The sequence below is a fragment of the Pristis pectinata genome, chromosome 6, assembly GCF_009764475.1.
Source record: "Pristis pectinata isolate sPriPec2 chromosome 6, sPriPec2.1.pri, whole genome shotgun sequence".
Lineage (NCBI taxonomy): Eukaryota > Metazoa > Chordata > Chondrichthyes > Rhinopristiformes > Pristidae > Pristis > Pristis pectinata.
The window spans coordinates 73,826,556-73,843,573 of NC_067410.1; the positions used below are offsets into that span (position 1 = coordinate 73,826,556).

The window sequence follows — 17,018 nt, forward strand, 5'->3', positions numbered from 1 at the left end:
CGCCATCATTTAATGCCCTTGGCATGTAAACATCCCTGTGAATAGATCTAGCTCACCCTGTGGTTGATGATTCTGTGCAGAATTTGTGATGTTCTCCTCCTCAACCAACCTGTCTCTGAACTCTAAGCCTGCATAATCAGAAGTCAGTGTCAAACTGGAGCTGAGGTGTCAGTGAATCAAACCTTCTGCTCTTTTACTGGACGGTGCAATATCTAAGGTGATGTATTTGGAGGGACTGGATACACTTTGTTATTTGGCTCCTCAGCTCTACATCAGCCAAAAGGAAGTGGAGGTGTGTATTTTTAATTCATTGTTTTTATTACTCTCTGGGAGTCAAATTAAAACAATTCAAATGCCTTTGACAACAGGGAACTGTCAATAGGCCATTGGTGTGGTCTATGTTAAAGAGTCAGAATATGCTACCAGGGACCTGGTCACAAACCTCCAGCCTGTCCCGCTTCACAGGAGGATTCTCAGGATGTCACTCATTCCTCATCAGGTGAGTGCAGGCAGGCACCTCAGGTGGTCACTTCAGGTAGCAGACCACATCCAACGTGATCAGACCGGTCAGTCTCCCATTTAAAGTTTTTTTTTTGAGCTGGCTTTTAATCATTGAAGAAACTTGCACACTGCTGTGTGTGTTTCTGACTATTCTCTAATGGCCTTCACTTTCTATTTTACCTAATCCATCAATTGCTTTTCTATAATCAATTTCTAGAGAACTAATCTCTTGTGGTGATATTTCCTCTCTCATCTTAACCCAACAATATCCAAGTACTCCTCATAGCCCAGATTAGAATGGGAACCTATATTGCAAGGAATCAAAAAAACAAAAGTCAATATTGAACAGATCTGTGTTAATCATTCTCCCAAACCAAGATCTGTGCTGTAACTACTTTATTTTGTATGCACTTTCTGTGCACTTTTTTAACTATTATTTTACAATGTACAAACTAGGTACAAAAAGATTCTCAAGACCATAAATAAATGACATAAGTTACATGTACCTAAAATTCAAATAAAAAAAATACAAAATAAAACAGCAAAAAATTAATCTATGCCTAACTCATCAAAAAAAAGTATAAAGGAAAATAAAGTATTGGACTGTTAGAAGAATTCCAGTTTGAACTAAATTAAAATACGCTGTACACTTTTATTCAGAAGACCACACACAGTCTTGCATTTACCCAATCAGGTCCAAGCAGGAATACAAAAAATAGATCTATGTCATTTGTTTAAAATTAGCATTTAAGAGAACACTGCTCAGGACAGAAGAATGTGAAATGTAAATGAAAATATCAGTTACAGTTTACGATAACTTTGAAAGAATGATGTCATAATTGCACACTATAACAAAAATGTGCACCAAGCTGTGAAACTTTCTAACAAGGTGGTCTGAAAGAAAAATGACCAGAGCTGATGAATGATCGAGAATTTCTGATATTATCAAATGTATACAAAACAATGGTGGGTTCTAATGGCACAATTTGAAACGCTACTTCAATAAAACACACGTGTACAGCTCAGTGACAGGTCCAGGGATCTGTTCCTATATAACAGATTCCATACATTATTAATAGCTAATAATAGTATTTTGAACAGGTTGTCACATTAGGCGTAGCAGTGACATGCAGAAGTCCACAAAATTTAGTTATCTTACACAGTACATTCCACTCGTGATTTTCCAGAACAGATGCTGAACTTTGCACACTTGAGAGTTTTCTCTTTTTTTGCTTTGAATTTGGGCTTGTCTGAAGCTGGTGTTTTTGAAGCTGAGTTCCTTCCTTGGATCTGATCTTCGTGGGAATAGCTACTGTGGGATTTTCCATGTTCATTGTTGTTCTGAGTTCCCAGTGCTTACATGAGGTTATTAGGCAGTTCATTCAATTCTAAAGCAAAGCAAGGGATAATTAATTTATGTTTTTTTCGCATAATGCAGTAATGATGGTTGCACATATGTAAAGATTAAATCAGTTTTGTTTGGTTTATCGTTAATTCTCTTTCAAATCCATCTTTATAGATTATTGTTCATAAGAAACAATTTTATCAACTACATATAATCCCCAGTTTGTCATCAATCAATGTCACTACACTTAACCACAATGGGTTCATACCATGTGATTTTTATGTTTTCTGCTGCCAATTAAAAAAAAATCTTTGTTCTCTTTAAGAAGTTGATTAATATAATTCAAAGTATTTTCTAGTTATAGTCACTAATACACCAGGACTACATATTTTGTGAAAGGTCCTATCATGGGGATGGAAATCATCCATCCCTTTTGTTAAACATGATGTAGTCTATTTAGATCAGATGCAATAGGTCTTTGAGACTGCTTAGCATCTGCCTAATGTGGGCAAACACACTAAGAGGATGTAACTGGGGTCTAGGAACTTCAGGTAGGCTTCCTTCCATCCTAGAAAAGATTTCCATCCTAGAAAAGATTTCCATCCAATATTGAATAAAAGCCTCGATTAAATCTATGGGTTTTGCAAATTGGATGAGCCATTTAGATTTAAAAATATTCAACCCTACTTTTCTAAACTGCTACCTCTACTAACCTCCCCAAGGTATCTTGCTTTTAACTAAAATCCAGCTCTCGCAATCAATTAAGCATTGATAATTCTGCTGTCGACAGACAAAATACTAGCTCCAATATTTTTGTCAACTATAAATAGTTGGTTTCAACAAAGGTTCAGCTGGTTAAAATCAGAGAAGCTAAGCCACATGGACAGGAGACTCTGTATTTTGCTTCCAATTCCTTGTTGGGTGTGCTCAGCCCAAAAAGGCAATTGACCTTGGATTGCTTTGGCCAGAGAGCAGAAAAATCACCCATTCCTGATCATCATCTGTATTGTCCCTCCCTCCAGTGCCTCCCCAAATCCTCCTTCATTAACTGAAGAGCCTGCTGCCACACACAGTTGGGGAAAGGCTAGTTAAATGCAGCATTAACTGCCAATGGAACCTTACCACATGAGAAAAGCCCAGAGAGCTGGACTTGTTTGAACTACTTCATTTATTCAATGAATATGTACCAGTTGTTCTGGGTGATCTAATTTTTCTATTTTTATGGTGGAGGAAAAGGATAGAATTTTTATAATTAGATAAAATTTCAAATGGAATGTCAAAATTCATTACCTAACAGTTCCATAAAAAGAACAAATGGGAATTGATATGATTATGGCACAAGAAATTGCGCTCAGTTCTGACCCATTTAATTTGCAAAAGTATAATGGACTGAGTGCTCCAATGATTTTCATCAAATTGAGAACGATTGACTTTTCTCTGGTGCTCTTGTGGTTTCTGAAAAGTTATTTACAAAGCACTTAGTTCAGGCTGCCCAGCTCCACCTGCCAGACTGGCCTGCTTTTGTCGATGGAGTTGAACACCATCTCCTATAGGCAGCATATGGTTGGTGGGCCACAGCTATAATGACTTCATCAGAGGAAAACTGGGTGCTTTTCAAACATCACACTGGATAGAAAAATGGATCCAGAAATATGTTGCAGCAATAAGCTGGCCTAGAAATTCATTAACACCTGGAAATGCACATAAAATGTGTGATGTGAGGCAAATGGTTTTTGTGAGGATGTGTTGCTGACGATTCTACCATGCATAAGACTCAAGATGTTGTATATACAAGATAATCATGCGTTGAGGTTGCACGATTATCGACCTCAATGTTGTTCCCTCCATTAGTGATTGTCACTGTGAAATGAGTGGAGGTAAACAAGTAGATGGTGGATCTGGTTCCCATAGCACCAAGGCAGAAGGGCGGTGGTGATGGTGTCAATGAACAGGAGAGAGAGGTGGGATGATGCAGTTGCTGATTGGGTCTAGGGCACTGATCAGTTCCTTGACGGTCAGGCTACAGTATAGAGGTCAAGGGTAAGATGGGTAGAAGTAGTGGTGGGAGCAGCTATGGAAGATGTTGCTAAATGGTAAACTACTTGGAACTGGCTCCCAGCACGGGATTTTGTAGGTAACACTAATCATGCACATCCCTCAAGTTATACCAAACACACCTAGTTTGTCTGTAAAGGCATGAGCAGCATGTGTTGTCAGCATGCTATGTATGTGCAAATGCAACTTGTGTAAGTAGCACCGCTTTAAAAGGAAATGATGCCCAATGTGATTGGACATGCAGTGGCATCCAGGCACCTTCATACATTAGCCTATCCTTTACATAAAGGACCCAGAGGAAAATAACTAATTTAGTAATCTGTCAATGATTGCTTTTCCTGAGAAATTCAATCTTGTAATGCACATAAATATCATGATGCATTATAGAACTGAGACCATCACTGATGGCACTGCTAACATGAAATGTGGTAGATTTAAACCTTTGCCACATATAAGCAGTTCAATCGGCCTTTTGGAAATGCTGGGCAAGTAACCTGCCAACGCCTCCTGCCACTTGGGTGAGATTTCAAGGGCTTATTAGTACATGGTGAATCAAAATCCTGCAGGACTCAGAATATTCAGAAATAAGTTCACTAACTTCAAATGATTGTTTGTGATGATTCGGTTTGGTCAAGGTGATTTTTACCTCATTATCGTTTGCAGTTGGTTGCAATAAATTCATTTCACTGTTAATTGGCATCTCTTTAGTCAACATTTGATGGTCCTCCATTCCAAAAAAACTAACTAGACATTTCTTGATGGAAGGAATCACCACCATATTCATGTTGGAATCACTCTAAGTTACATTACGGCTTAAGTCACTATATTTCACAACTGTAATCCACAAAGCTGCCTACTCAATTCAGCAAAGTTTTGGAAGAACATAGTGGCAGTTTACAGAAATCTCCACATCGGATGCAGTCACTGAAAGGGCTTTGCTATTCATGATCCACTCCTCAACTGAAGACTGTGTCTGCAGGAATGTCTTGGAGAGCTTCAAATCAGCTTTAACAAATCCTTCATTAGCAAGCCATATATGAAAAGTAATCTTCAATCCAGTGATTATTTAAAAACCATTGAAATCTGGTATGAATAATGGCATTATAAGATTGGCTCCTTCGTGATTGTTCATCCAAGAGAAACAGGAATTCAAAACCAAATATACATCCGATCCAGTTTCCTCTTATTTGGACGAAGGTCTCTAATATATGTCATACGATGATCATGAAGTTCAGCATTCTGTCCTCAAATCAGGCAAAACCACTGACAAAATATCCGTATATCAAAGGGCAACAATGAAGTAAAAAGTGCAGTTCTTTTCCTGTTAAAGTGCATGGATGAGGTAAACTAATTTCATTGAGTTTTTCAACTGGCTCAGACAGGAACCATTCTTCCCTGCATCTGTTGCACCTGGGCCCTCATTCCCTGGACACTGCTCAGGATCTTGTTCTGATGCACTATTGTTGTGATTCCAATTCGGATCAGGTCACTAAGGTAACAAAGAATAGTTGACAAAAGTCAATATCATGTCATTTCAAAAGCATATGTTCCATAATATAACAGATGTCTGAATATTGCAATTCTCCTCCATATGTGCACCATTTATCTTCATTTGGAGTTCAGTAAAATCGTCCCCCATCAAGGGTTTCTATCTTTAGGAACTGTTGACATTTGCAGCAAACTTGCAAGACAACTTACTCTCTGTTTTTAATCCCAAGGTAATGAATTTAAGGTTTTGGTCAGAACTACCCAGCAAGTAGAAAATGCAATCCATATACTCAAATTCAACGAGATAAATGTCAAAAACAGCTGAAGAGAGAATCTGTATTCCCTTTACCTCAGAAATGTAAGCATGTGATCTGCAGGCTGGGGAACCCACTGATTCTGGGGTAAAAGGGACTGGTAAATAGTCTACCTATGACAACACCTTGGGTGTGTGATAGTGTAGTGAATAGGTTACTGAAGTGCGAATCCCACTATAGCAGATGGGGATTTAATGTCAAATAATGAGATAAAGCTAATCTCAATATTGGTAACCGTGAAACCACCAGATTGTCATTTAATACAAAAACCTCTTTTTCATCAATGCTCCTTTTGGGGAAGGAAATCTACCACTTAAACCTGGCATGGCCCATAGTGCGAGCCTTGATCCATCAATATGGTTGACCCTTAACTGGCTCCAGTTCAGGGGTAATCAAGGATGTTCAATCAGTGCCCTCACTGCCAGTGACATCCGTATCCCATGGGGGGGGGGGGGGGCAGGCACAGGGGTCAAAACAAACTTTGTGAAATTCGAGTTGAAGTGCTAAACTTGACTTAGTAGTAGTGTCTCTTCTCTAAACCCCATCTTATATGTACTTGAGCTGATACTTTGTGCAGTAATGGAAATGTTGTATTAGCAGAAGTACTGACAAATCCTGTCTTTCAGATTTGATATTAAACAAGACCCTGTCAATCCTTCCAGGTGTGTGTAAAAGATACTGCAGCAATAACTAAATAAGAGCAAAAGAGATCTTTTTGTTTCTTGGGCAAATGTTTCATACTCAACTCGCACCACCTGAGGCAGATGAATTGGCCATTTATCTCACTGATGTTTGTGGGACTATGTGTGTGAATTAGCTGCCACATTTGCCCAAATTACAAGACACTCAATATTTCAAAAAGTACTTTGGGATGACCCAAGTTTGTGTTAGAAGCTATCCAAGTCCCTGTACTTTCTGATTAAGTTCAAGCAAATTATAGCTGAGGAATGCAACTTCCCTTTTTCATTTTTAATTCGCCTGTTGGAACAGTTACATGGAGAAATATATACATTTTACTTGGGCAGAAACTTAGCGGCTTAGTAAGATTATGTTCATATCAAATGCGGGTAGCTTGGGCTCGGTATCTGTGCCCACTTTTGGATTGAGTGATAGCTGCTCAAATGTAGTTGGTGTGGGACTTTTACAGCCATCCTTCAGGTGGCCTTGTTCTTCTGAATTCAAGTATAACTTTTAAGTATTCAGTGCAGCAAGAATTAAAATGAATTGAAACTCTAATGGCAAATACACAGTTCATTCCAATCATAATACAAATATTGGTACTTACTCTTGGTTCATGTGTACTACAGACTCTAGGGAGGTGTATCCTGCTGCTGTAAAGTTATCTTTGTATCTATCCATCTTAATAACTTGAAGCCAGTCGTCAACAGAATCCAAAGCAGAGAAGTCAGGTGTGCCTGGGTCTAACAAAGCAGTGGAAGGTCTATGGGGAAAAGCAAATGAACATGTATTCAAAAGGAGTCATGAAATATAACGGTTTAGGGAAGGACATTACTGCACAGTACATCTACGTTTATACTATAGGGTGGTGAAGTTGTATAGTTAGTATGCAGGAGTAGTTAAATTATGGAGTAAACTGCCAATTTGTGCAGACGGTACTGATGTGCTGTTTTATCTCCCAAAAGGCTGGCAAAGCTCTTAGTTCCGAAAGAAATCCCAGCAAATAAAAGTTATTTGGAATATTCAATAAATTCATATCAATGTGCTTTTCTTGGCGAGTTTGATCCATTACGGAGGTTGGAGAAGTGAATTTGTCATTTTTTTTTCCATTCCCTTGATTTCCTGGCTCAGCTGGGTGAGGATATTATGAATCATTGAGTGGATTTTGTGAGGAAGTTTCTTCAAGACTGCCAATGCTTCCCTTTGCAAGTGCCAATGAATCTGGGATTTTTTGGAGCCTGGATGTGAAATGCAATGCTGTGGCAATACATCCTGAAACAACCTAATTCAAATGGAGAACAGCTGGAAGGAATTATGGCAAGTTTTCATGTATTTAGATTTTATTTAATTGCATTCCTCTGAATGTTATTAAATGTATTAAGTGTTTCAGTTTTTGTTCATTTTCTTAGTAAGTTTGCTTTTAAACATAATATTTTTGTTTTTACTGTTGTGAAAGCAGGTTAAGTCAGAGCATGACTTTATGGATGAAAACTATTTTTCAGCAGCTTTGTGGGAGGGTCCTATTCTACTCCCACCCACATGCAACAGGATTTATGTGCAGCAGGCCTGGCCACTGCGTTTGGAACCAGTTTTGTCCAGGAAGTTCTTGCTGTGAAATCAGCATAAGTGCAGCCTTAGAACATGGACTAGTGTGGGAGGGCAGATGGCTCGCCTTGTCCACACGATACATACCATCATGCCTATGGCCTCATTGTCAAGAGGAGAAAAGTCCACGGGCCATCTGGATGCTTGTCCCTCATCTGTGCTGGTGTGGAAGTTGGTATTCATCTTTTTAATCATAGTTATTTGTAGAGTCATTGGGACACTTGTGTTCCTGGGTTATGGCATTCTTGCATTGATAATGATTTGATTATCAAATAAATGGTAGAGAACATGGTAATTTTATAATGATGCATTCTTTTAAATTGGTATATCTACTGGCAACCACTTTGGAATAACAGGAAGAGGCTGGAGGACAAAAGGATGGTAAAGCACAAGATAGACAATGCAGCCCTCAACAGATTGGTGCAATTGAGCATTAAGCCTCTGTGCTACATGTGCATCATCAATGCCTTTGAGGGTGAAATTCAGGCAACAACAAGATGATCAAAAGGTCCACTAAGAAGCTCTGCTTCTGGAACTTGGACAACTTACAGTGGGTACCTTGAACACTGAAAGATGCCACTAATGCTGCTCTACAAAATCTTCCCTCCCAAATTTGCCAGTCAAATCAAAATCCTCTCCCAGGCCAACATCCCAGCAGTGAGGTCCTAGTCACACTCAAACCTTGAGTCCATGTACTGGGAGCATACAGAGATCCTGCATAATTAGCAGGAGTGCATCACCACGCACTGGCACAACCAGCTGGGCACCTTTCATGGTAGAGTTGACATTTCCCACATCAATCTTATCATTCACCTCAACCCACAAAACCAAGGGGAAGCAAGTCGGCCTCAATCCCAAAGAACAGCCCCAAAAGAGACAGACAGATCCTGCAAAACTTTGCTTTCTATTGATGTCAGTGCTGGGAATTCTGAGGGCAGTCCATCAAATAACATCTATTTAGCTCCTCTTTTAAACACAGTTTTCCCCTTTTTTTTAATGTATTATGTCTGAAAACTCTAACATCAGTATTATATTCCTTGATTTACTCTTAATTATAAGGTACTGGAAATCAGGGCTTTCCACTGATAACAATCGAAAGTAGATTATAGAAATCTTCTGGACTTTAAGCTTAGCATTACAATGTTAATTTTATAATCTACTAGGTCAACAGGTACCTTCCTTCCTGTAACCTCTTTTAGATCTACTTAATAATGATTAATGATGAAAGCATAAAAATTGATGTGTTTCTACTAATGATATTCTGCTTACAGAAATGTAGGGATTCTGGGGCAAAATTGACCGTTGAATAATCTACATATAGTATTAGTAGTTGGCTAGATAACTCCTACAGCCCTTCTGAATGATTAGCTCACATCATATGGAGGTATTGTGGGCTTCTGGCCTGCCACATTTAAATCAATTTGAAGGAAGATATCCCAACTAATAGCCTCAAGGTGGTTATTACCTGTTCAACTCATGTAAAGGTCAATAATATCTAGTAATGATCTGTAACTGCTATGCAAAATGACAGCATCAGCAAAAACATTCTGCCTTATGGTATTTCTCACAGTGCATTCATGTACTGGAAAGACATCCATTATTGTTGATAATCACCCCAATCATTTCATTGGGTACAAAATAATACTGACTAAAACATTTTAATATTGGACCAACAACAGCCCCTGTACTAATTAAAGGCTGAATATTATTTTTAATTGTTAAATTCATTGATTAAGGATTATTTTTAAGAATTAAGGATTTGAGAGTTTTAGAAGGTCTGAATGTTTCCATTTATTTAGCAGGATGTTTTAATGTCCTTTACAGCCAATGAAGTACTTAAGTCATTTTTCTCTGTTGTAAAATTGGGAAAAAGCTGTCAATTTACACATAGTAAGTTCACATGAATAGTAATGTCATACTGAACAGACAATCTGTTTTAACAATGTTAGGTGTAAAGCTTGTGTGGCACGCCAGAAATGATTTGCCTGCCCTTTATCAAAAGAATGTTAAGTAGATGTTTACACCTACTTGAGTGAGCAAACAGGATTTTTGATTTAATATCTCATTCTATAGACAGCACCTTCTTTACTTCTCCCATTTAACGTCAACCCAGAATATTGGACTCGAGCCTCTGAAAGACTAAATCCACAACCTTTAGACTCTGAGAGGACAATGCTATCACTGAACTAGAGTGGGTATTGAGGGGCATGAGTGTGTGAATAATGGTTGCTTTCATTTTAGCTTAGTGGTAGAAGCAGAAAGAACTACTGGTTATCTTGATCAGAACTATCAGCTGAATAGTTTAATTCATTAGATCCAGTAAATTAGAAATAAGCAATTCAAACTGACAACTGCAGCACTGAAAAAATGATTTGCAGAGAGCAATCTTAAATCTACACTTTTTTATAAAACTAACCTTGTATTCTCATTTACTGCTGTTCTTTTTAAGCTGCTTGGATTTCGAATCAGCTTGTCCAATATGTTGACAATCTGCACAAATTTGGGTCTGTCATTGCGCTCTTTTTGCCAGCAGTCCAGCATTAACTGATGGAGGGAGACTGGGCAATCCATGGGAGGTGGTAACCGGTAACCTTCCTCGATTGCTTTAATCACCTGCAATAATAACAAATGATTAAGGAGATGGATTAGACCTTCTGGCTCTTCAAGATTTGCTCCAATATTATGGCTGACCATCTGCCTTAACTCTATTTTCCTGCAATATCTCCATATCCCATGATATCCAGAAATCTAATTTATCTCTGCTTTTGAATGAATCCAGTGACCAAGCCTCAAGGGTATAAAATTCCAAAGGAGCACCACCCACTGTGTGAAGAAATCTTTCCTTGCCTCAGTCCTAAAACGCCTATCCCTTATTCAGAGACTGTGAACGCTGGTTCTAGACTCTTCAGTCAAAGAAACAATTGTTAATGCATCTACCCTGTCAGGCTCTGTAAGAATTTTGTACTTTAATTCTTCTAAACTCTCTAGAGAATACAGGCCTGTCTATTTAGTCTCTCCTCACCTGGCAAACCCTTTGTCCCAGGAAATGGTCTGATGAACGTTCATCGCACTCCTCCTGTGGCAAGCAAGTTCATTTGGTTTAAATCTGGCTTTCTGACCTTCTGAACTGACTCATTTCAGATGGAAACAAGTTATCAGTGTTAAATTACCCACTCCCAGCATTCTTTTTCTCCTCTTGTGCCTATTTTCCTGAAGACAATACACATGCAAAATGTTCTCATGAGCATCAACAGATTAGTGTGGTATTTCATCTAAGCATATGTGGCCACAGGCCAGGGGTTCCCCCCCATGGTAACTAAAGCTAGATCAGACAGTTGGGTTTAAGAAGGACCATGAAGAAAGAGAAGAAGCTAGACAGCCAAAGAGCTGAAGGAGACAATTCCAGAGGATTGACCCTTGCTAGCTTAAGTCACAGCAATTCACAAGCTCATTACGGCCCAATGTATAACACTAGGTCTCTTGTACTTCATGTGACTGAATCCCACGACACCCACTGTTTTTATCCACTCCATGACTGAAATAAGAAGCATTTCCATTGAGTAAATAACCAGAGAGCATAAATCTAGCAATTTAGGAGAAAAGATTGTTGCAAAGCATGTTATTAGGATATGACATGCTCCACTAGTAACAATGATGAAAACAAAATCTATAATACCTTTTCAAATGGAAGTGAATAATTGTTTGATTAAGGAAAATATTAAGTTAAACAGTTTGAGGAATAGGATATGGAAATCGGCTGAAGCAGAAAGCTATCTCAGAACTAATGGATGCACAATGGCCAGGAATATCTACTTTTCCCTCACTCTTTAGTTTTCATGGAGAGGCTGCATTTCTAAAAAAAACATAAGCAAAGGAATCAAATTGATCAGAGGTAAGCTCTTCAAGCACTGAAGTTCATTGGAGTAGTTCCCTATGATACTTTGTTAAAGAGTTGCTGAGGTGGCCAAGGCAAGGTGTCATCACAAAATGATGATATTTGCCTATGTTTAGCATAAGTCACCAATTTGGTAAAAGAGCTGAAGCTTGAACACAAAGTGACCAGCTAAAGTATTGTTAAACAGTTGTTTTTCCAATTACATTTTCTAGTAGCATTTAAGGAGACTATATCTCATTTGAATCAGAGTCAGGTTTATTATCACCGACATTTGTCGTGAAATTTGTTGTTCTGTGGCAGCAGTTCAGTGCACGACATAAAAACATAATTACTATAAATTACAAAAATAAATAAATAGTGCAAAAGAGGAATAACAAGGTGGTGTTAATGGACCGTTCAGAAATCTGATGGCGGAGGGGAAGAAGCTGTTCCTGAAACATTGAGTGTGTGTCTTCAGGCTCCTGTACCTCCTCCCCAATGGTAGTAATGTGAAGAGGACATGTCCTAGGTGGTGAGGGTCCTTAAAGATGGATGCCGCTTTTTTGAGGCACCGCCTCTTGAAGATATCCTCAATGGCAGGGAGGGTTGTGTCCGTGATGGAGCTGGCTGAGTCTACAACCCTCTGCAGCTTCTTTGGATTCTGCACATTGAGCCTCCATACCGGGCGGTGATGCAACCAGTCAGAATGCTCTCCATTGTACTTCTGTAGAAATTTGCAAGAGTCTATGGTGACACACCAAATCTCTTCAAATTCCAATAAGTAGAGCTGCTGGTGTGCCTTTATTGTGAATGCATTAATGTGTTGGGCTCAAGATAGATCCTCTGAGACGATGACACCCAGGAACTTGAAGCTGCTCACCCTTTCCACTGCTGACCCCTTCCCTTCCCCCCCCCCCCCCCCCCCCCCCCCCATAAAGTCTGGTGTGTATTCTGACTTCCCCATCCTGAAGTCCACAATCAAATCCTTGGTCTTGCTGACGTTGAGTGTGAGGTTGTTGTTGCGACACCACTCAACCAGCTGATCTGTCTCACTCCTGTACGCCGCCTCATCGCCATTGGAGATTCTGCCAACAACAGTGGTGTCTACGGCAAATTTAGAGATGGCATTTGAGCTGTGCCTAGCCACACAGTCATGAGTGTGGAGAGAGCACAGCAGTGGGCTAAGCACAAATCCTTGAGGTGCACCTTTGTTGATTGTCAGCGAGGAGAGGTGTTACTATTGATTTGCACAGACTGTGGTCTCTCGATAAGGAAGTCGAGGATCCAGTTGTAGAGGGAGGTACAGAGGCCCAGGTTTTGAAGCTTGTTGATTAATACTGAGGGGATGATGGTATTGAACGCCAAGCTGTAATCGATGAACAGCAGCCCATGTTTTGCTGTTGTCCAGGTGTTCCAAAGCCAAGTGGAGAGCCAGTGAGATTGCATCTGCTGTAGACCTGTTGTGTCGGTAGGCAAATTGTAGTGGGTCCAGGCCCTTGCTCAGGCAGGAATTAATTTTGGCCGTGACCAGACTAGACCTGAAGTCTTCTCTTAAGAGCAGCCAACTGACTGGACCTGAACAGGTCATTGCAGAGAATGCTGAATGTTATTTAAAGTCATATGATCTTTTCTTGTACACTTTTTGGGAATGCAAGGGCTTTTTAAACATACCCCAAGAGTTTCTGAGACACCTTGTCAAGACTTCACTTACATACATTCAACATTTATTCTAAACACTCTCTAAAGGCGTTGCCTAAAGAACTAAATGCTTTCCTATGCAATCATATTAGCCCTTGTTTTAGGAGTTACCAGAAGAGTGGGAGTGTTTGCTAGGGGCTACTCTTGCAAGGAGAAAGGAACAAGAACATGAGGCAAACATTATGGGAAGACACCGTGGGTGCCTACCCCCACATGTACAGGACTTCTGTCCTCAGAAACAACTTCATCTGGTGCTCCTGAGTCATTCTGAAATTTCTGCTTTACATCAGCGGTAGACTCCAGACACACAGTGGCGGTGGGTTTGTGGAGGTGGACATACTACTCCATGATAATTATGTCTGATCAGCATGTCTGTCTTAAATCTGAAGGAATCTCTGTTTTACTGTCTCAATATGTTCAAGTTATGATGACCAATAGTAAGGAACAAAAATAAATTTTATAATTGTTGTGTCTTATTTGTGCAGCATCAATTGGAGACAGTTTCCACTCCTTCATCCCCCGGGGCAACAAGAAAAACAGCAGAATCAAATTAAATAAACTTACGTCCTGATTGGACATATCCCAGTAAGGCCGTTCTCCATAAGACATAACTTCCCACATCACAATCCCGTAACTCCAAACATCACTTGCTGAAGTAAACTTGCGATAAGCAATTGCTTCAGGCGCTGTCCATCTGATTGGGATCTTTCCACCCTGTAAACGAGAATTCAATCATCAGATAGAAGGTAAGAGTTTGTTGTGTTGCCTCTGGTCATTTGATCATCTTACACTGGCTTCCAGCACAAAGCTCCAGCTGATGACCTATTGAGTGTGGTCTTACCCGTGTGGTGTAAGCTGCCTCTGGATCATCTTCGAGAACTCGGGACATGCCAAAGTCTGAAACTTTGCAGACTAAATTACTGTTCACAAGAATATTCCGAGCAGCCAAATCTCGGTGCACGTAACTCATATCAGAGAGGTACTTCATTCCAGAGCCAATTCCTCTTAGCATTCCCACCAGCTGAATCACTGTGAACTGGCCGTCATTCTTCTGTGAACAACACAAATCAGGTTCACTTATGACATATAATGTAGCAAACCACCAATTACAACCCTACATCTTACAAAGTGGCTGTTTCCAAAAAATGCATTTTCTTCAGAACCTGACAGATAACTTACCCTGAGGAATGCATCCAAAGATCCATTTTCCATGTATTCAGTTATGATCATTACTGGTTTACCTGAAGTTTCAAACAAAAACAGAATTACTTGCCAAACGTTTCCATTAATGAGATGAAAATGAGATATAGAGAATTACACTGGCTGTACCTTCATTTATCTTGATAGATCTAATTTAATTAAAAATGCCACAATCTATGCCCTAGATGCATAGTAGTCTGGATGATTTATTGAATAACACGTTGGACACCATCTGTCAGATTAACCCTTACTAGTTATATATTTGCAAGGTCTTGTGTAATTTGGAGAATGTCTCTAGAGTTTAGCTGCTTGAAAGAAGCTCAGCTTTCCCTCCCATACTTTACACTGACTCTAGGGATCATAATTGCACCTTTTTTAGGACGTGACATGTTGCCAAATTGATTTCACAGGTCCTCTTTGAAGCTGCATCTATTCACTGGGGCTATTTTCCACTCTTTGGCACTAGTAATAGAAAGTGGAGGAGAATCAGACAGAGGACATAACAGGTTGTTGATCCCCAACTGTCAATGTAACAAGTGTACCAACAGTGAAAATTACCCCCTTACAGTGAGGAATGAGGTATTGAAAACTTAGATGCCAGTGATTGTTCACTGCAGTCACTGACTGAGCAAAGCCTGGTGCATTCTAATTCAAATGGAGTTGAATTTTATACATGTAGTTCCTGATGCATTACCCCAGCTCCAAATTCGTCCTCTTTTAAGACACCGCTCATTTGCGGTATAGTTAGGTAGGCACCAGCAGCCCTTGAGCACAGATAACTATTCTTCATGTGTGAGAGCAGCCTGTGTCTGCTGGCAGTCTATTTGACTCTCAAAGGCATCACAGATAAGTGTAACCCTGTCTACACCTGATATTTACAGACAGTCACCGCAAGTGGAAGCAGTGATGTGACTAAACTAGCTCTTCTTCCCTACTCCCCCACATTCCCACAACCCCAGTTCAGGAGTGCCAAAATCCTGCTAGCACCTGAAATGAAGAACTGGACCCAAAATCTACACAGCTCAATACCACAGCAGACTCCTAACCCCAATTATTAACTTTATCACAGCAATTCCCAAGAGAAAATTTAAGTTACTCAGGCAATTAATCTGTAAGTCGCAGTTCTTTTTTTTCACGACAGTGAGAGAAAAATGGTTGTATGTTACGGCATGGCATGTAATCCCAGTTCTGGAGACCAGGTTGGCATGCAAGTCAGGAACAGGAAGTGCTAAAGTGACAGCTTGGAATCAAGTCTGAAAATAATGTTCATGGCTTAATTTGCATTTCTTACTTTTTGTTTACTAAATATTGTCATTTATTGTACCTATCAAAATCCAGACAGAAGCAGCTGAGATGAATGCTTTAGTAAGTGACAGTCATTAGAAAAGCAGGAGCTTGGGGAAATGTGTGCATTATGGTTGTGCGCAGTCTGCTGGCTATCGAGCAACAGGACACAATAGGTCAGGTTTCACATTCTCTAAACTTAAAATGCAATTTATAAAAACTGTAGTGCAAACTGCTTTGCAAATAAATAATCTTCTGTTACTGCTATGTTTACAGATGAGCTGTAATATTTAATTGTTTCACATTTATCTAGAGAAGCTCAGCATATTAGTCACTAGGGAAGAAATGAATTCTTGTGCAAGAACATTTATAATTTCTCATCCTTTCACAAGCGGGTAGCCTTAGATATGGTTTATGACAAAAAGAAATTGTTTTGCTGCTTAATATCGAGTTCCTTGCCATCTGTTTTCACCTATCCCATGACACCCTGCCAAGTCTGTCACAGTTTCAAAAAAATATCCTGGCCTAAATAGATCTAGATATTAATTTCACTGCAAATCTTAGTACAAGCTGTCTAAGGATAGAATGTCAATTTGCACCACAAACTCATTTGAATCTGCCACAAAGATTAATGACTTGTATTCCAGGGCTTCTCCCTTGTTATTTATCAGTAGGTGTTCCATCTGTCATTTTTAGATGAATGTATGCAGCATTTACACTCAGTCCCTTCACTGGACCTACATTTTGTGACGACCCCCTCCAAGTGGATGATGTTGGGGTGATCAAACTGGCCCATGATGCTTGCTTCACTCAGGAAATCTCGTCTCTGTTTATCAGTGTAGCCGGCTTTCAGAGTCTTGATGGCAACACAGATCTCTCTCTTGCCTGGCATTTTCAATCGTCCACTACATACTTCACCAAATTCACCTGTGGAAAAGAATGGGAAGAAAATGTCACTTTCAGTTTTGGAACATAT

The 17,018-nt window shown here is 39.6% G+C and overlaps 1 protein-coding gene across 1 annotated transcript in view; it reads right to left on the bottom strand.

Moving 5' to 3' along the window:
• Positions 1-905: 905 nt before the first annotated feature.
• The window catches only part of LOC127571193 (ephrin type-A receptor 4), a 115,228-nt gene continuing 99,115 nt past the window's right edge, over positions 906-17,018 (bottom strand). The window contains exons 11-18 of the mRNA XM_052017335.1: positions 16,784-16,969; positions 14,738-14,799; positions 14,400-14,609; positions 14,123-14,272; positions 10,403-10,599; positions 6,989-7,144; positions 4,548-5,390; positions 906-1,889 (exon numbers count right to left, since the gene is read on the bottom strand). Coding sequence (XP_051873295.1) covers positions 5,276-5,390; positions 6,989-7,144; positions 10,403-10,599; positions 14,123-14,272; positions 14,400-14,609; positions 14,738-14,799; positions 16,784-16,969 — 1,076 coding nt within the window. The 3' untranslated portion in view covers positions 906-1,889; positions 4,548-5,275. The remainder of the gene's footprint in view (positions 1,890-4,547; positions 5,391-6,988; positions 7,145-10,402; positions 10,600-14,122; positions 14,273-14,399; positions 14,610-14,737; positions 14,800-16,783; positions 16,970-17,018) is intronic.